Source organism: Syngnathus acus, chromosome 12 (genome assembly GCF_901709675.1).
Source record: "Syngnathus acus chromosome 12, fSynAcu1.2, whole genome shotgun sequence".
In the NCBI taxonomy this organism is placed as follows: domain Eukaryota; kingdom Metazoa; phylum Chordata; class Actinopteri; order Syngnathiformes; family Syngnathidae; genus Syngnathus; species Syngnathus acus.
Genome location: NC_051097.1, coordinates 194,856 through 216,038, shown reverse-complemented (window position 1 = coordinate 216,038; position 21,183 = coordinate 194,856). Strand labels below are relative to the sequence as shown.

The window sequence follows — 21,183 nt, the reverse complement described above, 5'->3', positions numbered from 1 at the left end:
ACGTATGTATGTAGTATGTATGTATGTATGTATGTATGTATGTATGTATGTATGTATGTATGTATGTGTATGTATGTATGTATATATATATATACATATATATATATATATATACATATCTCTAAAATTGGGAGGGTTGCTCTAAAAATGTATTGCAATACAGTTATTAGTTGCTTGTTATTAATATAATCTAATATAATCTACCATATTATCAAAGTGAGTACTTTTAATTACTTTTGGATTACCAAATATGATAATGACAACTAAAAATATGTACGTCACTACTTATTTGGGGGTGGCACAGTGGTGCACTGATTATCACGTCTGCCTCACAGTTAGGAGGGTTCGATTCCACCCTGTGTGGAGTTTGCATGTTCTCCCCATGCCGATGTGAGTTTTCTCCGGGCACTCTGGTTTCCTCACACATCCCAAAATCATGATTGGTAGGGCACTTGAATACCCCAAATTTCCCCTAGGTGTGAGTACGAGTGCGGATGGTTGTTCGTCTCTATGTGCCCTGCGATTGGCTGGCAACCGGTTCAGGGTGTCCCCCGCCTACTGCCCGATGACTGCTAGGATAGGCTCCAGCACAGTCGCGACCCCTGTGGAGGCAAGCGGTATAGAAGATGGATGGATGGACTATTTATTTGTAGATGGATGGATGGATGGATGGATGGATGGACGGACGGACGGACGGACGGACGGACGGACGGACGGACGGACGGACGGACGGATTGCCAGTGGATTTACCACTAAATTTTGATAGGACGTGTGAATTACTCTTTGATTAAATGACCACATCACTTTGTACTATATTGTATAAACTGTAAGTACATTACAGTTCTACTTTTCTTGTCAGGTATATTTTTTATTTGCTTACATTTATTGCAAAGCCTGTACGTACCCCAAACTTTCGCAGTTTTTTGTCATTTTTTTGTTACTTTGGCTCCCTATCAGTTTTGGGTAATAAGAATGATCATGTCTCTTTTCCCTTTTATGGAGCAGACTAATAATTATTGTAGTAGTTATTCAATAAATGAATGTCACGTAATCTTCTGTGTCTTTCTTTCAGAGCCAACTGTAAGCACTGTTCATGGCACTGGACAAAGTAGCGACTGCATGCAGCCAGGCCAGAACCCATATGATCTACCAAAAAACAGCCACATTCCTTGTCACTATGATGTACTACCAACCCGAGAAAGTCCAACGTCAGAGCCAAAGGAGCTGGAGAGTGACTGACAAGAGAGATTCACGGGAGTAATAAGTTTTGTACCTCCACAAGTGGAAGCATCAAAAGTTTGCATTCTTTCATTTTTGTCATATTGTGTTTTCACGCGTTTGTTTTATAATATCTGTAAACATAGTGGGTATACAAAACATAATTTTACAGTTTTTATTTTCAACTGAAATCATTTTTTAAGTAAGTCAAATGAAATAATTTTATATGTTTAATATGTAGCACCTCAGACTATTTTATAAAATTGTGTTTCCGGCCGGACACGTCTGTCTAATAGTTGAGAAGTTGCGGTTCACATTCCAAATACACATTATACTTTAATTCAGTGATTCCCAACCGCGTTGCTGTAGCTTATAGTACTTACTGTATGTGTCGTGAAAGCTCATCAGCAGTACTGCAGGAAATTTTAAAATGTTGCATTTGTCCAAAAATTGTTAACTCCAAATTTATCACAACAGTGACACTCATAACAATTCAACACTTTTCTATTAGATTGCAGAAGTTATCCACTTGCTACCTTTCATACAACAGAATATGTAATGACTTCCTGCAAGTATATTAGGTTTGTTTACTATTAGACAGACACAGATTTCACACTAAACTAAGTAAATCTAGGAGTAAATTGAGACAAGATCATCATTATTTTTGCATGTTTTGTGATATTTGGTTTGTTTGTGCGATATGAGATTTTTGGAATGGATAAAAATGGGTACCTTGGCTCAGTAAAGGTTGGGAAACACTGACTAAATTGAATAAAATAAATTCCCACTCACGTGAATGTGAAAGGTTGTCTATCAGTGTAAGTCAACATTGGTTGTGCTTCATCACCATCATCAATGTTAACAGTTTGACATAACTATTGTATTTGTCCCTGTGAAAGAGGTACAAGTACTAATATAATCGCTTTTGTTGGGGTGTTTGATCATCAACTAACAGTGCTTTTAATTTTCTTAAATATTACCTGATACAGTACTGCATGGTGGTCAGCAGATGGGTAGGGGAGAGGTACTTGTCTCACCAGTTGAAATTACAATACTCACAATATTATAAGCTTTTCTCATCTGATAACTTTATTCTTGTACATTAGCAGTGTTTTTCTTTTTACTTTGACTCGGATGCTCTTTATTACCTTTGAGGTACTAACTGCTAAAGGGGAAATTTATTGCGGTTCGGTGTGAGAAGGAGGAACCAAGAGCAAACCAGGGACAGGCAGATTTACTTTATGTGATTAGAAAGGATTTTCTTTTATCCAGATAGTGTTACAAAAGAGGATACAAAAGTGCGGGTTCCGGCGAACAGAAAAAGAAACTCTGAGAGGAATATAAATGCAGATTCAGATGAAGGCAAAAGTTTATCTACAGTACCAGTAAAACGTTTTTGGCCCTTTCTCTTTTTTTTTTATTTTAATTTTCCCCCACGTTAAGATCATCAAACCAATATAGAAGCCACACAATGATAGCCAATGAATACAGAAAATCCAGTTTTTAAATGGTGTTGATATTTTTTATGACATAAAACTATTCAAAGCTATATGGCCCTCTGTGAATAAGTAGTTGCCCTCACTTGTAAAAACATGACTTTACTGTGTTTTAGTTCATTTTCATGGACCAAACCCAAGCTTGATCATCCCCAGACACTGATCAGTCAAGAATTCGCCCAAAGGGAACCTATTTGACAAAATATATAGTCGGCCCAAAACATCTCAAAAAGTTGAAACAAAATGCCATGTTCTAAAGAAATTCAAGAACAGCTGAGAAATAAAATAAGTGACATCTATTGTTTTGGAATGTGCTGCAAAGTCATTCTGAAAGCTTTGGGACTCCAGTATGCTGGCCAAAAAAACCCATAAAGGCTCGTCTTCGTTTTGCAAAACACATCTGCCTGAATCCCAAGACTTTTGGGCCAATATGCTATGGACTGACAAAAAGAAAGTTAAACTTTTGTCGAAGGTCTGTGTTTCGTTAGTAACACAGCATTTCAGAAAAATAACATAATACCAACAGTGCAACATGGTGATAGTGTGATTGTCTAGGGCAGTGGTTCCCAAACTTTTGCAGGCTGGCGCCCCCTTTGGCTCCCCAGTGAATTCCTAGCGCCCCCCCCCCCCCCAAGGCACATATGGAAACAAGTGTCTTGACCTGAATTAATTGATCGTCGATAAAAAAAAAAATTCTGTGCGGCTTGGCGGCCCGGTACCAAGTGACCCACGGACCGGTACCGGTCCGCGGCCCGGTGGTTGGGGACCACTGCCCTAACCAGCTCAACACAACACGGCGCGTTCTGGCGAGTCCCCAATTTCATGTTGACTTGAACTCAAGATGATGTTGACCGCCAGAATGCGGTTTTTATTATAGATAAAATTCTGAACATTACAAGCTTGAAATTATAAACCTGAGCTTTTGCTTTTGTAGTCTATGCTGTCGGATCTGACTGGGCCAGGGCGGCGTGTTGTGTACAAATCGACTGCCGCCCCCCTACCGCCCCTTTCTTCCTCACCGCCCCCCCAGATCTTTCCACCGCCCCCAGGGGGGCGGTACCGCCCACTTTGGGAACCACTGGTCTAGGGCAACATGTCCAAAGTCCGGCCCGCGGGCCAAATCCGGCCCCCGATCAGATTTCATATGGCCCGCAGCTTCGGTCTTATAATGTATTATTTATGGCCCGCCTGCACTGTCAAACTGAAGAAAAAAAAAATCATGAAACTGTAATACTTCCTATTACCAAAAGGTGGCGGCACCACCCCTCGCCGCTCATTTCTGCCATGGCGACTGCAAAGAAAACGAGGAAAGTTGACATTGAGGAACGTCGCTTTCAAGAGAAATGGGAATTACAATACTTCTTCGCTGAAAATCAAGGCAATTGTGTTTGTCTAATTTCTAAAGAGACGGTTGCCTTGTTTAAGGATTTCAACCTAAAGAGACACTAGTACACTAAACATGCTGACACATACGACAAGCTAACAGGGAGTAACCGCGCTGATAAAGTGAAGCAGCTCCAAGCTGAAATGGCATCACAACAGCGATTCTTCACACGGGGCTGTGAGTCAAAATTAAATAAAAATTAAATATTACTTAATATTAAATATTACGAAGTGGCCATGTTAATACTGTTGATGTTATAAACCTGTAGACATGACACAAACTATTACTTTCTGAAAGATATTGTAAATGACAAGAGCAAAACTCACTTGTTTTAAGTTTTAATAATAACAGACAAATTTGCATTACTTATAACTCCTGTTTAAAATGTTCATGAGGCAAAAATAATTTTAAACTCATGTAAATGTAAGGTATTTCAAACAGTTTGTTCAATGTTATCTGACTCTTCAGATATGAATGAAAGGCAGAATTTGTGTTTTTAGAGTTGTTCACATCTGCCTGAATGGCTTATATTTGGTTATTTTGTCATTTGAAAAATAAAGACAATTGTGACAATGAAATTTGTTTTATAACAGTGTGTATTTGCATGAAATTTTTGTAGTTGAAAAATGTCTGAAAAAACTATTGGCCCCCGGGCCCCTTCACTTTATTAAATCTGGCCCTCCTTGCAAAAAATTTGGACACCCCTGATCTAGGGCAACATGTCCAAAGTCCGGCCCACGGGCCAAATCCGGCCCTCGGTCAGATTTCATACGGCCTGCAGCTTCGGTCTTATAATGTATTATTTATGGCCCGCCTGCACTGTCAAACTGAATTTAAAAAGAAAAAAATGAAACTTGAAACTGTAATACCTCCTATCACCTCTCTTCTCTGCTTATTTCTGCCATGGCGACTGCAAAGAAAACAGGAAAGTTGATGTTGAGGGCCATTGCTTTCAAGAGAAATGGCAATTACAATACTTCTTCAACAAAAATCAAGGCAATTGTGTTTGTCTAATTTGTAAAGAGATGGTTGACTTGTTTAAGGATTTCAACCTAAAGAGACACTATCAGACTAAACATGCTAACACATATGACAAGCTAACAGGGAGTGAAGCAGCTCCAAGCTGAACTGGCATCACAACAGCGATTCTTCACACAGGGCTGTGAGTCAAAAGTAAATCAAAAGTAAATTTTACTTAATATTAAACATTCCGAAGTGGCCATGTTAACTGTTGATGTTATGAACCTGTAGACGTGACACAAACTATTACATTCTGAAAGATATTGTAAATGACGAGCAAAATTCACTTGTTTTAAGTTTTAATAATAACAGACAACTTTGCATTACTTATAACTCCTGTTTAAAATATTCATGAGGCAAAAATAATTTTAAACTCATGTAAATTTAAGGTATTTCATACAGTTTGTTCAATGTTATCTGACTCTTCAGGTATGAATGAAAGGCAGAACAGTGAGTATTTGCATGAGATTTTTGTAGTTAAAAATGTCCGAAAAAATGGGCCCGGGCCCCTTCACTTTATCAAATCTGCCCCACCTTGCAAAATGTTTGGACACTCCTGGTTAGGGACTCTCGGCCCTAGACTTTAGGGGTTGTTTTGACACCTCAGAACCTCGATGGTTTTATGGGATTGATGGAAACTTGAAATCCGCTCTTTACCAGAAAATCGTTTGGCCATCATTTTATTACTTCAACAGAAAAGCATTTGGGTTCCGCATCACAAAAAAAAAAGCACATCAGCATATAAATATGTTATTACTTTTTTTATATATATATTTTATACAGTTCTGTAATTATCTTGATTTATCTGTCATAGTAGTATTGTCTTAAAATACTGTATCTGTCTCGCCAAGCGATTGCAATTCATCCGATGAGCTCCAAGGTTCACTGGGATTCAATTACCCACTTTTAAGTATTAGTATGTAAAACACACAAGTATGTACAGTATATGGATAATTGCAGCTTGTGAAGTGAGCTCAGCTTCAGGATCAGATTTCTATATTTCTTTCAAGCAACCCGTGGTGCAAATGGCGCATTGTTAAAAATGAATCTTATGCCATGAAAAGGAAAAGTTGTTTAGAAGCCTTTATCAGTCAGTATACATAAATTACAGGCTTTCGTTGATGAATTAAACAATACATTTTGCCCACCTCATTGTATTTTCATTTACCCAACGCAATTTGTAGGAGCATTTATTTTTTTATTGAAAACAAAACCAGCCCTATAAGTTAATGAACACCAAACACATACAACAGGATACTTGGTGAATACTTGAAAGAGGACATGTGACTAATGTGGCTTACTAAGGTAGGTGTTTGGAAAGCTGGAATCACAGTAGCAGCAAATCTAAGAAATCAAGCACAGTGACAAGAGCACAAGTTTTAAGCACTTCCTTTGATTAATTACAATTAAAAGGAAAGAACAAATGCTTTGAATAAGAATTGAAATGTATGAACCCATGAAGTTTAGCTGAATGACATTATATATCATTTTATTTATATTATAATTTATATTATAATATTTTCTTCAAATAATTAACATGTTAATAAGTTAGAATTATTTGAAGTGGTCAGACATTTCCACATCCTAACAGTGTCACCCTAATGTACCGTATTTTCCGCACCATAAGGCGCACTTAAAAGCCTTTCATTTTCTCAAATACCGAAGGTACGCCTTTCAATAAGGTGCGCCTTTTGTGTGGACCAATTCCACAATCTGTAGAGACATAATATGAATATGTACACGCAATGAACCAATCAGAGGACATTACGTTGTACGTAAACTTACGTAAATCAATCAGAGAACAGTACATAATACGTAGAGTATGTACCTACGCCGCCATTGATAAATAAATACTATCGGTTTATGCAAAGCAAAAAGCATTAGCACCCTCTAAGAGACATGCTTACCAGGCACAATTCAAGCTTTCTGGAAAGGCGGGGAACATTGCTGAAGAGCAATGTGACAACGACGAGACAAAGACGAGAGGGAACTCGGTATGTAACGGAGAACTTGCCCAACTGTTTAACTTGAATATAGAAGATGAGGACTTGGCGGCTCGGTGGGGCACTGGTTAGCACGTCCGCCTCACAGTTCAGAGGATGCGGGTTCGATTCCTCCCTATGTGGAGTTTGCATGTTTGTCCCGTGCCCGCGTGGGTTTTCTCCGGGCACTCCGGTTTTCTCCCACTTCCCAAAAAACATGCGTGGTAGGCTAGTGCTCCTCCGGCCGTCATGACTACATTCTACCGTGGCACCATTGAGAGCGTCCTCTCCAGTTGTATCGCTGTTTGGGGTGGTAGCTGCACTGAATACAACATGAAGGCCCTGCAGCGCATAGTGAACACGGCTGGTAAGATTATTGGTGCTTCACTCCTCTCCCTGAAGGACATTTACACCTCCCATCTCACCCGCAAGGCGAACACGATTGTGAGTGATGTGAGTCACCCCGCTCACTCTTTGTTTGATCTTCTGCCCTCTGGGAAGAGGTACAGGAGCCTGCGCTCCCGCACCACCATACTCACCAACAGCTTCATACTCCAGGCTGTTAGGATCCTGAACTCTCTCCCCCCTTCTGCGTAGCGTCCTGTGCGCTAAGGATGCATACCACTCTGTGGCTCGTGCAGCTTTAGGACTCTCGGACCACTGTCTAGTTCATCTGATCCCGGCCTACAGGCAGAAACTAAAAACTTCTAAGCCTGTGGTGAGGACTGTGAGGAAGTGGACAGTGGAGTCAAGGCAGGACCTCCAAGCCTGCTTTGACTGCACCGATTGGGGAGTTTTCGAAGCTGCAACTTCAGACCTGCATGAACTCACTGACTGTCACATCATACATCAGTTTTTGTGAGGATCTGTGTGTGCAGACTAAGACCTTCTGCACGTACAACAACGACAAACCTTGGTTTACACCGAACTTCAGGAGGCTGCGCAAAGTCAAGGAGGAGGCCTACAGGAGCGGCGACCGCGACCTGTTCAAGCAGACCAGAAACACACTGAACCGAGAGGTCAGGAAAGCCAGGAGGTGTTACGGGGAGAACCTGAAGAGACACCTCTCTGCCAATCCTGATCCCTCAACAGTGTGGAAAGGTCTGCAGAGCATCACGGGCTTCAAGAAACGAACGTCCTGTGGAGAGCCCAAGGCTTGCTAACCAGCTAAACAGGTTCTACTGCAGGTTTGATCGGTCCTCCCACACAACGGGACTTCCTGCAGCACAATCTACATACTCACCTCTCCCCACAACTGCTCTGTCCACACCTCTATCAACGTTGTCACCCACTCTCTCTCTTGCAGAGGCCGCGCCCGCACTCCAGATCCGCGAGGAGGAAGTGCGCCAGATGTTCCGGAGACAAAAGACCAGGAAGGCACCGGGCCCAGACGGCGTGTCACCTTCCTGCTTGAAAGTCTGCGCTGAGCAGCTGGCGCCCACCTTTGCACGGATCTTCAACCGTTCTCTGGAGCTGTGTGAGGTGCCCTCGTGCTTCAAGAGCTCCACCATCGTTCCAGTGGCCAAGAAGCCCGCCATCACAGGTTTGAATGACTATAGACCTGTCGCACTGACATCTGTGCTCATGAAATCTTTCGAGAGGTTAGTGCTGAACCACCTGAAGGATGTCACGGGCCCCCTGCTTGACCCCCTCCAGTTTGCCTACCGGGTAAACAGGTCGGTGGATGATGCGGTCAACATGGGACTGCACTACATCCTGCACCACCTGGACACCCCAGCAACGTACGCCAGGATCCTGTTCGTGGACTTCAGCTCGGCGTTCAACACCATCGCTCCTGACATCCTCCAACAGAAGCTCATCCAGCTTTCGGTGCCTGCCTCCACCTGTCAGTGGATCACCAGCTTCCTGACCAACAGGAGACAGCGTGTGAGGCTGGGGGGCATCACATCTGACACCCGAACCACCAATACTGGAGCCCCTCAGGGGTGCGTTCTCTCCCCACTGCTCTTCTCTCTCTACACCAACGATTTCTCCTGTGAAGCTCCTGAAGTATGCTGACGACACCACTCTCATCGGACTGATCCAGGACGGTGATGAGACTGCATACAGACAGGAGGTGGAGCGGCTGGTCCACTGGTGCAGCCAAAACTACCTGGAGCTGAACCCGCTCAAGACCGTGGAGATGACAGTGGAGTTCAGGCGAGACCCTTCACCACCTTTACCCCTCACTATCCGCAGTAATACTATTCTCTCCACAGACACCTTCAAGTTCCTGGGAACCACAATCTCTCGGGACCTGAAATGGACCGGCCACATAGACTCTGTCCGGAAGAAGTCCCAGCAGAGGCTGTACTTCCTGAGACAGCTCAAGAAGTTCAACCTGCCGCGAGAGCTTCTGAAGACCTTCTACACTGCCATCATCCAGTCTGTCCTCTGCACCTCCATCAGTGTCTGGTTTGGATCGGCCTCCAAACAAGACAAGCACAGACTGCAACGGACAATCAGGACTGCAGAAAAGATAATTGGAATCAACCTCCCATCTATCCAAGACTTGTACCTCTCCAGGACCAGGAAACGTGCAAGGAACATCTCTACAGACCCTTCTCACCCAGGTTGCAGTCTGTTTGAACTACTCCCCTCCGGACGGCGTTATAGAGCTCGGTACGCCAAAACCAGCAGACACAGAGACAGCTTCTTCCCCCAGGCTGTTGCTCTGATGAACTCACACCACTCTTAGAGTCTCAGAGTCATTACTGTGCAATAACATCCTGCTCTCCACACCTTTTTTGAATTTGTCTACACTGTTTGTACTATGTGTCCTCTCTGCATCCATTGCAGCCTGGTCATCCTGGATAAGGGACCTTCCCCATCGTTTTGAGTTCTTCCTTGCCCTCTTGGGAGTTTAAGATCAGGGGATGTTTGAGAATATTTGCCATTTTTCACATGTCCTGAGTGTTGTTAGTCACCTAAATGTTGAACAGAGGCTGTGATTTACCGAAGTCAAATTCCTTGTTTGGCACGCTCAAACATGGCGAATAAAAACTCTTGAATCTTGAATTCTGACTGTCTGCTGTATGCACACTTGCTCCATTTTTGCTCCTCTTATTTATTATGTTATTTGTTTATTTATTATTTATTCACCCCCTTATTTATTCATTGTTTGTGCCTTCTTGTTTTTATTTTTTTGTGTTGTTTACTTGTATGTATATTGTGTACTATGTCTTGTCACCGTGGGATAGTGGGAACGTAATTTCGATTTCTTTGTGTGTCTTGGCATGTGAAGAAATTGACAATAAAGCAGACTTTGACTTTGACTTTTGACTTTGATTGGGCACTCCAAATTGCCCCCGTGAGGGCGAGTGCGGATAGTTGTTTGTCTTTGTGTGCTGGTTCAGAGTGTCCCCTGCCTACTGCCCGATGACTGGTGGGATAGGCTCCAGCATGCCCGCGACCCCCGTGGGGACAAGCGGTACAGAAAATGGATGGATGGAAAATAAGGACGTTGATGGTTTTGCGGATGAGTATCGATTAACAACAATGTGAGTACAGTATAGTACGTACATGGTTAAGAGGTAGAATAAAGTACAACCAAACATTCTTTCATTCCCGTGATTTTTTTTTTACCGCAAGTCATGCCCTGCATAATAATATAATGCAGTGCACCCTATATGGATTAAGTACATACGTACATTCATCATGATTGTTGGATGTTATTAACGTCATTCATTACCTGTCTTAACATGGGATAGAAAACCAATTTCAAGACACTGTATTTTGAATTTGCTAAAAAAAAATTAAATAGAGTGCATACTCTGATCTGGTCTGGTGTAATAAAAAAAACATTGTCTTGTTTCTGAGTACTGTTTACTGTTTTTTATATTATCTAAATTGTAAAGCCATTTCCAACCTGCTTTTATTTTGCTTGTATTTTTGTCCCAACTCTTATTTTGTTCATCATTGTGATCACATTGAACATAGACAGTGTCTATGCAAACGAATTCAAATGACATCTTTTTTTCATTATTTAAAATATGAGACCAAGATGAATTTCAAAACGTTATCCACTATTCTTGTGACCTGTCATCCATATAACTGATTTTGAGGATAAAAAAAAAACATTTTACAGAGAAGCTAAAACAACTGAGATAAAGTGGTTGCACAATTGTGGACACCCTCTAATAACTGGGGATGTGGCTGTTCAGAATTAACCAGTCACATTCAAACTCATATTAAACTGTAGTCTTACACCTGCAACCACTTAAAGTGCCTCTGATTAACCTTAAATTCAGATGTTTGAGTAGGATTTTCCCGACATTTTTGTAGTTACTGTTTACTTCCTGTGTCAGAGGGATGTCATTGTTCAAAGGTTTCATTTCAGAAGCCACAAAATAATTTCTAAAGCATACACAAGTACACATCATGTAATTGTTTATATATTTATTATTACTCATAACAGGCTCAAAACAGCACATTTACCACGTCTGGGAAAGTCAGTTAAAAACATGCGCTTGTAGTAACATTAAATTTCTTTTGATCATAAGTACAGCCACCAGCAGCCAAGAAGGTTCCAAGGCATGCAAGACAATTGTCAATGTAATGATGGGTAATGATTGCTTGGAAAAGGGGGTGCAGTCTCTTACTGGAAGGCCCACTTTTGTTAACCCAGGACAGACACCGGGAATACGGTGGATATGAAAATCTATAATAAAAAATAATGTAATTAGTCATCATTTTATGTTATGTGATCACAATATGTTATGTTACTGTTACCTTATCAGTGCTTCTCAAATAGCGGTGCGATACCAAGGGGGGCGCGTGTGACACCAGGCAACATGCTTTTCTTTTGGCTGCACTAGATTAAAGGGTAATTAGACATCCACTGCAGTAGGTGGGAGTGGCGGTATCACTGGAAGAGTGTGCGCAACGAGTAGTCGCTCTTGTAGAGTAGTGATGTGCATTCCAGTTCTTTTAGGTGAACTGAATCTTTATAATCAGTTCACTCAAAAGATTCGTTCAAACGAATAGTTCAATGAATCCCCCCCACACACACACACTGATACGGCATTTTATTTTATTTTTTTACATCCAGTGGAAACAACCCATACACATCAAACAATACAACTACACAACCCCCAACCCCCCCACCCCACCCCAAATTATTATATATAATAATAATTGGCTCGGGTAATTAACACGTTTCTTTCTATAATACAACACGTACACACTGATCCGTTGGCAACAGTCTCTCACTCGGTCGTGAACGGGAAATTGCGTAACTGACTCGTTTGTGAACGGGAAATTACGTTCCTGACTCGTAAAGACCCTCCTCCATCTAACGCTCGCTGGCGCTGCTGATTGGTCGTTCGCGAAGATTTTCGAGTGAATGACAGACAGCATTGCCGCTATGCCATTGCCAGCCGACACACTTTATGCCGACAGTGATGTTTTAATTTTGTATTTGTTGGCTTGTTTGTTGATGGTGTTATTATATCGAATGTGTTTGTGTTTGAATAAAAGGTTGAAAGAAAAACCCCGTTATGCTGACATTTGTTAATTTTGGGGACACCAACTCATATAACAACGTAAAACACATATACATTAAAGATTAAGATTAAAGTCCCAATGATCGTCACACACACACCTGGGTGTGGTGAAATTTGTCCTCTGCATTTAACCCATCACCGTGTGATTTTAATCCATCCCCTGGGGGAGAGGGGAGCAGTGAGCAGCAGCGGTGCCGCGCTCGGGAATCAGTTGGTGATCTAACCCCCCAATTCCAACCCTTAATGCTGAGTGCCAAGCAGGGAGGCAATGGGTCCCATTTTTATAGCCTTTGGTATGACCCGGCCGGGGTTTGAACCCACAATCTTCCAGTCTCAGGGCGGACACTCTACCACTAGGCCACTGAGCTTATATTGTCATATAAAGCAGTTAACCAAATGTCTGATTTTTATGTTTTGATTGGCGAATATAAAAACAAGGAATAAAACACCAGACAAGTTATAACATAAATGTTTATCAATAATAATAATAATAATAATAATAATAAAAGTACATCTCATACCAGCAATCTAATGTGAAACTGCAGTCGATTAGGCATATATATGCATACACGTTATTTAAAACCTACTATAAGTAAATCGTAAATCTACATTCTAGCTTACATAGTTCACGCCAGGAGACGCAACATATTCACTGACTGATCCGTTGATGCATAGGAAGGCAGTTCACTCATTGACTCGTTCACGAACGGGAAAGCCAGGATTCGTTCCCTCATTGATCCGTTCTCGCGGTGAACTGGAAATGCGAATCACTCAGTGAGTGATTCACTCAGTGAGTGATTCGTTCACTCACAGATTCGTTCGTTAGTGAACGGGAAATGCAATTCACGACTCGTTCGTGAACGGGAAGTTACGTCATTTTCTTCTTCGTTTTGTTTTACGGCGAGGTGGCACCAGCTTCAATGGGCATTACTGACACCTACTGGTTGAAGTTATATGAAAGGAAAAAAAAGAACGAATCACTTTAGGAAGTGAGTCGTTCACTCTCATTCACTGAAAAGAGTCGTTCCTTATGAACGTACCGTTCACTCACGAGCCAACACTATTGTAGAGCGCACGGAACATACGCACACAGCACAGAGCAGGCGATAAAAAGTGCAGTGGGATATTGAACAGGGTTGAAAGGAACGGCGGAGAGAGATGGAGATAAGAGAATTGAGAGTCACACGAAAGCTAAGACAAGGAAATATGACGACGCGTACGTAGCGCTCGGCTTCAGTGCGACTACGATGGGAGACGAGGAAAGACCGGTGTGTTTCCTGTGCCTTACAATGTTGGCAGCGGACAGTATGAAGCCAAATAAATTAAGGCGGCACTTATGAAGTCATTGCACCACAATCACGCTTGAGGTTTTTCAGCGAAAACGGGCTGAATATTGCCAACAATCATCCCACTATGTGAATGCTACTTCAGTCAATCAGGAAGCACTGTAAGCATCATAAAAAGCAGCGTACCAAATCGGTCAGTGCAAGAAAAAAACCACACCGTTGCAGAAGAGCTAATACTACCTGCAGCCGTGGATATGGTCTCCGTCATGCTGCCTCATTTTGAGCACAAATTGTTTTATTCATTTTTGTTTTGTAGGTTAAAATGTTTTATATATTGTGCTCCTGAGTTAATGTTGCTGATGACTTTGAATTGAATATTATTTATTGCTGTTATTTAATTTAATATTATGTATGTTTATTATTAGTATTATTATTTTATTGTATTTTTTTCCAGCATAGAATAGCCGTGAGTCGTCACCTTATCGTGGTGGAGGGGTTTGCGTGCCCCTATGATCCTAGGAGCCATGTTGTCTGGGGCTTCATGCCCCTGGTAGGGTCACCCATGGCAAACGGGTCCTAGGTGAGGGGCCAGACAAAGCACGGCTCACACTAGCCCCTTATGATGAACAACATAAATGGATCTTGTTTTCCCTCGCCCGGACGCGGGTCACCGGGGCCCCCCTCTGGAGCCAGGCCTGGAGGCGGGGCTCGAAGGCGAGCGTCTGGTGGCCGGGCCTTCGCCCATGGGGCCCGGCCGGGCACAGCCCGAAAAGGAAACGTGGGTCCCCCTTCCCATGGGCTCACCCTGTGGGAGGGGCCAAAGGGGTAGGGTGCAGTGTAAGCTGGGCGGCGGCCAAAGGCAGGGACCTTGGCGGTCTGATCCCTGGCTGCAGAAGCTGGCTCTTGGGACATGGAATGTCACCTCTCTGACTGGAAAGGAGCCCGAGCCGGTGTGCGAGGCAGAAAAGTTCCGACTAGATATAGTCGGACTTGCCTCCACGCACAGTTTGGGTTCCGGTACAAGCCCTCTCGAGAGGGGCTGGACTCTCTTCCACTCTGGAGTTGCCCACGGTGAGAGGCGTCGAGCAGGTGTGGGTATACTTATTGCCCCCCGGCTGGGCGCCTGCACATTGGGGTTCACCCCGGTGAACGAGAGGGTAGCCTCCCTCCGCCTTCGGGTGGGGGGATGGGTCCTGACTGTTGTTTGTGTCTATGCACCAAACGGCAGCTCAGAGTACCCACCCTTCTTGGAGTCCCTGGAGGAAGTGCTGGAGAGCGCTCCTTCTGGGGACTCCATCGTTCTACTGGGTGACTTAAATGCTCATGTGGGCAATGACAGTGAGACCTGGAAGGGCGTGATTGGGAGGAACGGCCCCCCCGATCTGAACCCGAGTGGTGTTCTATTATTGGACTTCTGTGCTCGGCACGGATTTTCTATAATGAACACCATGTTCAAACATAAGGGTGTCCATGTGTGCACTTGGCACCAGTACACCCTAGGCCGCAGTTCGATGATCGACTTTGTAGTCGTGTCATCGGATTTGCGGCCGCATGTTTTGGACACTCGGGCGAAGAGAGGGGCGGAGCTGTCAACTGGTCACCACCTGGTGGTGGGTTGGCTCCGATGGTGGGGGAAGATGCCGGTCCGACCTGGCAGACCCAAACGCTCTGTGAGGGTCTGCTGGGAACGTCTGGCAAAATCCCCTGTCAGGAAGAGCTTCAACTCCCACCTCCGGCAGAGCTTTTCCCACGTCCCGGGGGAGGCGGGGGACATTGAGTCAGAGTGGACCATGTTTCCGCGCCTCCATTGTTGAGGCAGCCGACCGGAGCTGTGGCCGTAAGGTCGTTGGTGCCTGTCGTGGCGGCAATCCCCGAACCCGCTGGTGGACACCGGCGGTAAGGGATGCCATCAAGCTGAAGAAGGAGTCCTATCGGGCCGTTTTGGCCTGCGGGACTCCGGAGGCAGCTGACAGGTACCGGATGGCCAAGCGGAACGCGGCTTCGGCGGTTGCTGAGGCAAAAACCCGGGCGTGGGAGGAGTTTGGCGAGGCCATGGAGAATGACTTCCGGACGGCTTCGAGGAAATTCTGGTCCACCATCCGGCGTCTCAGGAGGGGGAAGCAGTGCAACGTCAACACTGTTTACAGTGGGGATGGCGTGCTGCTGACCTCGACTCGGGACGTCGTGTGTCGGTGGGGAGAATACTTCGAAGACCTCCTCAATTCCACCTACACGCCGTCCATTGTGGAAGCAGGGCCTGGGGACTCTGAGGCGGACTCTCCAATCTCTGGGGTCAAAGTCACTGAGGTAGTTAAAAAACTCCTCGGTGGCAAGGCCCCGGGGGTGAATGAGATCCGCCCGGAGTTCTTAAGGGCTCTGGTTGTTGTGGGGCTGTCATGGCTGACACGCCTCTACAACATTGTGTGGCCATCGGGGACAGTGCCTCTGGATTGGCAGACTGGGGTGGTGGTTCCCCTCTTTAAGAAGGGGGACCGGAGGGTGTGTTCCAATTACAGGGGAATTACACTCCTCAGCCTCCCTGGTAAGGTCTATTCAGGGGTGCTGGAGAGGAGGGTCCGTCGGGAGGTCAAACCTCGGATTCAGGAGGAACAGTGTGGCTTTCGTCCTGGCCGTGGAACAGTGGACCAGCTCTTCACCCTCAGCAGGATCCTCGAGGGTGCAAGGGAGTTCGCCCAACCAGTCCACATGTGTTTTGTGGACTTGGAGAAGGCGTTCGACCGTGTCCCTCGGGAGGTTCTGTGGGGGGTGCTTCGGGAGTACGGGGTACCGAGCCAACTGATAAGGGCGGTTCGGTCCCTGTATTACCGATGCCAGAGTTTGGTCCGCATTTCTGGCAGTAAGTCGGATTCGTTCCCAGTGAGGGTTGGACTCCGCCAAGGCTGCCCTTTGTCACCGATTCTGTTCATAATTTTTATGGACAGAATTTCTAGGCGCAGCCGAGGCGTTGAGGGGGTCCGGTTTGGGGCCTCAGCATCGCGTCTCTGCTTTTTGCAGACGACGTGGTGCTGTTGGCTTCTTCAGGCCGTGATCTCCAGCTCTCACTGGAGCGGTTCGCAGCCGAGTGTGAAGCGGTCGGGATGAGGGTCAGCACCTCCAAATCCGAATCCATGGTCCTCGATCGGAAAAGGGTGGAATGCCCTCTCCGAATCAGGGATGAGATCCTGCCCCAAGTGGAGGAGTTTAAGTATCTTGGGGTCTTGTTCACGAGTGAGGGGAGGATGGAGCGCAAGATCGACAGGCGGATCGATGCATCGTCGGCAGTAATGCGGACTCTGTGTCGGTCCGTCGTGGTAAAGAGAGAGCTGAGCCAAAAGGCAAAGCTCTCAATTTACCGGCCGATTTACGCTCCTACCCTCACCTATGGTCACGAGCCATGGGTCGTGACTGAAAGAACGAGATCCCGGATACAAGCGGCCGAAATGAGTTTTCTCCGCAGGATGTCCGGGCTCTCCCTTAGAGATAGGGTGAGAAGCTCGGTCATCCGGGAGAGACTCGGAGTAGAGTCGCTGCTCCTCCACGTTGAGAGGAGCCAGATGAGGTGGCTCGGGCATCTCATCAGGATGCCTCCTGGACGCCTCCCTGGGGAGGTGTTCCGGGCATGTCCCACCGATAGGAGACCCCGGGGACGACCCAGGACGCGCTGGAGAGACTATGTCTCTCAGCTGGCCTGGGAACGCCTTGGGATACCCCGGGATGAGCTGGATGAAGTGGCTGGGGAGAGGGAAGTCTGGGAGTCCCTCCTGAAGCTGCTGCCCCCGCGACCCGACCCCGGATAAGCGAAAGAAGATGGATGGATGGATAAAATAGCAGTTGGTCAAGAATATTTATAGTTTAAATAATTATAATTTATTTTTAATTTCAGGCAAAGTGATGCACATGCAATCTGTTCTGTTAGAGACTAAAAAACAATGTTATTAATAGTTATTCTTTGTTGTAAATTGAGCTTTCTTTTTTATTTATATATATTTTTCTTTAATGTTAATAACATGGGGAGGGGGGGCACGAAATGTTTTCTTCTCCCTCGGGGGGGCATCACAGAAAATTATAGAGAAGCGCTGCCTTAATTTCAACCCTGTTGCCATATCATTTAATTAAAAATAATCCTAAATTACTTTGTCCACTCAAAAGTTTTGAGCCATTTTATTTTATAGAGTTCATGCAATCACATGCAAATACTGTTAGAGCAGTGGTCCTTAACCTGGGTTCGATCAAACCCTAGGGCAGGGGTGGCCAACCAGTCAGAGACTAAGAGCCACATTTTTTTACTGTGTACCGCAGAGCCACATACCCCCCCTTCCCCCCCGAATGGGTTTGCCCCTCCTCCTTTGCGGGATTTCACCTCATGCGCATGCGCGTTTGATGAAAATACCATATTGAACTCAAGCGAAGCGAACACGCAGCGTTTGACGAAAATACAATATTGAACTCAAGCGAAGCGAACACGCACAAAAACAAACAAACAAATAAACCCACAAATGTTGATATGAACGTAAAGGAGCCGCATGAAACCCGGCAAGGAGCCGCATGCGGCTCGCGAGCCGAACGTAAAGGAGCCGCATGAAACCCGGCAAAGAGCCGCATGCGGCTCGCGAGCCGCGGGTTGGCCACCCCTGCCCTAGGGGTTCGGTGAGTCGGTCCCAGGGGTTCGGCAGAGCCTCCACTGCGGAGGTCCGAACACCAGTGCTGGCTCTACGCAGGGGCAAGAGGGGGCAACGCCCCCTCAAACAAATGTCCTGCCCCCTCGAATCAAACTTTTAGAAGTGAAAAATCCGCTGATAGAAACACACGTTAATCCGCCCCCTCTCTTCTCTCATGTCGGTGCAGTGTGTGTCCTCACACAGCCTGCTGTCAGGACTCCGCGCCCCTCCGTAAACATCCAATCACTGTGAGTATGCAAATGAGGCAAGACACAGCCAGAGAGTGTCAAGTTACAGTCAGCACGGTAGGAGTTGGAAGAAGCAGTAAAAACTCCACCAAACTCGTCGTACTGACCCGTGATATAACTAATGATTAACGACAACTCAAATAATAGTTAATATAACATTCATATTATATGTTCCCCCCCCCTGAGAGATTGCCACCTTATTGTGGTCAGGGGGTTTGCGTGCCTCAGTGACCCTAAGAGCAATACCAACAGAAGCTTTAATCTTCAGGTGGGACACCCAAGCTGGACAGGGCTTAGTGTAGAGGCCTGACAGAGTGCAATCCACTTCTCCAGGTTGAGATCTGGACACACAGCTAACAACTGCCGTGAAGAAAACACTAACAGTGTTAAAAATGTGTAAAAAAAAAAAAGAACATGCCCCCTTCATGTTTCTGACTGCCCCCTCTTATATGTGCATTCCTAGAACCGGCCCTGCCGAACACACCTGAATGTCGTGTAAATTCGTGATGACGCATATCTGAACTGGTCTTGCAAAGGCAACAGCAGAAGTCACACTGATTTGCAGGTACAGTGGTCCCTCGCTACATCGTGGTTCGTTTATCGTGGTTTCACTACATCGCGGATTTTTTTTCCAAATTAATTTTTTTTTTTAAAGTCAAAATAAAACTTCTAAATTGAGGAATTATGGCACAAAACTTGCCCACACGCCAGCAGAAGGCAAGGAGTACCCACACAATTGCAGTGCGTACCCTTGTACCTTTTTATAAAAAAAAAAAAAATCCTATTAAAAGTTGTTCTAAAAACATATTTACGGTATGTGTTAAGAATTCTCCATGTTATTTATGTTATTCAGCCGTGCTTTGATTTGAGGTAGGGTGATTTATTTTGAAGGCCGTTTTCAGGCGATACCACTTCCTGTTTTACCTTCGTGTACATATGTCGGTTACAGTGGTACAGGAGTCATTGACGATGTAAGTGAGTCTCCTAACAAGAGAAATGAACGATCACATGTGTCTAAACTTTAGGACAAAGTAGTATTGCTCCAAATGTTCGTTTAAATTCCTTTAGAGGTCCGTTTTCGTGTGTTAGCACGATCGCGAATTAGCATCTTTCCGCTAACTCGTTAGCCTGCCCAGTTGTTAACATGTTACACACACACACGTATTTATATTTTCAATATTTATACAAAAATGTCTGTATGTTATTTATACTATTAATGCATTATTTACGTGTTTGAAACAATCTAATGTTCTAATAATAAAATATGCACTTCAATGGTTTCATATACATTTATTGACACAAAAAATGTACAGATAAAATAAATGTACAGATGAGAGGGTGACTGTACTTCGCGGATTTCACTTATTGCGAGTGGTTTTTGGAGCTAATTATCCGCGATAAACGAGGGATTACTGTATATGTAATTTGAGTTCATGAATTGTGTTGGTTTTAGAATAGAATGCCCTTTATTGTCATTTTACAATGCAATTGTACAACGAAATTGGAGAGCTTCTCCCTTTCCAGTGCAGTGAGAATGTAGAAAAAAGAAATCCCCAAAAAATAAACATTACAAAAATTAAGAAGTATAAAGGGACCGTAATGAATAAAAGTGAAAGAATCTTATTTACAGTATATACAATATGGCTATTTATAAACATGAACGAGGTAAAGTACAGGAAGTAAATAATAAATAGTTATTGCACATCGTGTTGACAGCAGCAGTGACAGTGTTAGTATAAAGGTGCATTGGTAACGTCTTATAGCTGGTGTTGTTTCCTCTCAGAGTTCAGTGTGGTGATGGCTCTCGGGAAGAAACTGGTTTTCGGTCTGGTAGTCCTTGTGGTGATGCATCTGTAGCGCCTCCCAGAAGGAAGCAGCTCAAACAGCTGGGAGGCGGAATGTGTGTTGTCCTTGATGATATTGCGAGCTCTGCTGACGCACCGGGTGTTGTATATGTCCGTGAGGGAGGGGAGGGGGCAGCCAACGATCCTCTGCGCTGCTTTGACTGTCCTCTGTAGCCTCCCTCTTTCTGCAGCAGTGCAGCTCCCGTACCAGGTGGTCAGGCAGTACATCAGCAGGCTCTCAATGGAGGAGCGGTAGAAGGCCAGCATAAGCTTCCGGTCCATACTGCAGGAAGTGTAGACGTTACTGAACCTTCTTGATGACAGCTGTCAAGTGGCATGGTGGTACGAGATGGTGTAAAATTAGGTATTGAATTTGGCCCAGGCACATTGGCTATCCCAAAACATGTAGTAGTTCAGAATTTCACCAGGAGATGGTGTTAAAGCTTGACATAGGGGTGACCTGATGGAAATTAACAAATCTAATAAATTAAATTGTTAGCAATTGGGAGGACACGACCTGTTCAAACACGTAACAACGCACAA

At 44.6% G+C, this 21,183-nt stretch overlaps 1 protein-coding gene and 1 long non-coding RNA gene across 5 annotated transcripts in view; one reads left to right on the top strand and one right to left on the bottom strand.

The window, feature by feature from the left end:
- megf10 (multiple EGF-like-domains 10) overlaps positions 1–2,300 on the top strand; it is a 78,035-nt gene extending 75,735 nt beyond the window's left edge. For all 4 annotated transcript variants that reach the window (XM_037265788.1, XM_037265787.1, XM_037265786.1 and 1 more), the window contains one exon: positions 1,073–2,300. In XM_037265788.1, the coding sequence (XP_037121683.1) occupies positions 1,073–1,239 (167 nt within the window). In that variant the 3' untranslated portion in view covers positions 1,240–2,300. The remainder of the gene's footprint in view (positions 1–1,072) is intronic.
- The window catches only part of LOC119131437, a 21,231-nt gene extending 10,094 nt beyond the window's left edge, over positions 1–11,137 (bottom strand). Inside the window, exons 1-2 of the long non-coding RNA XR_005099650.1 lie at positions 11,127–11,137; positions 8,888–8,892 (exon numbers count right to left, since the gene is read on the bottom strand). This is a non-coding gene — a long non-coding RNA (uncharacterized LOC119131437). The remainder of the gene's footprint in view (positions 1–8,887; positions 8,893–11,126) is intronic.
- Between the last annotated feature and the right edge of the window lie 10,046 nt (positions 11,138–21,183).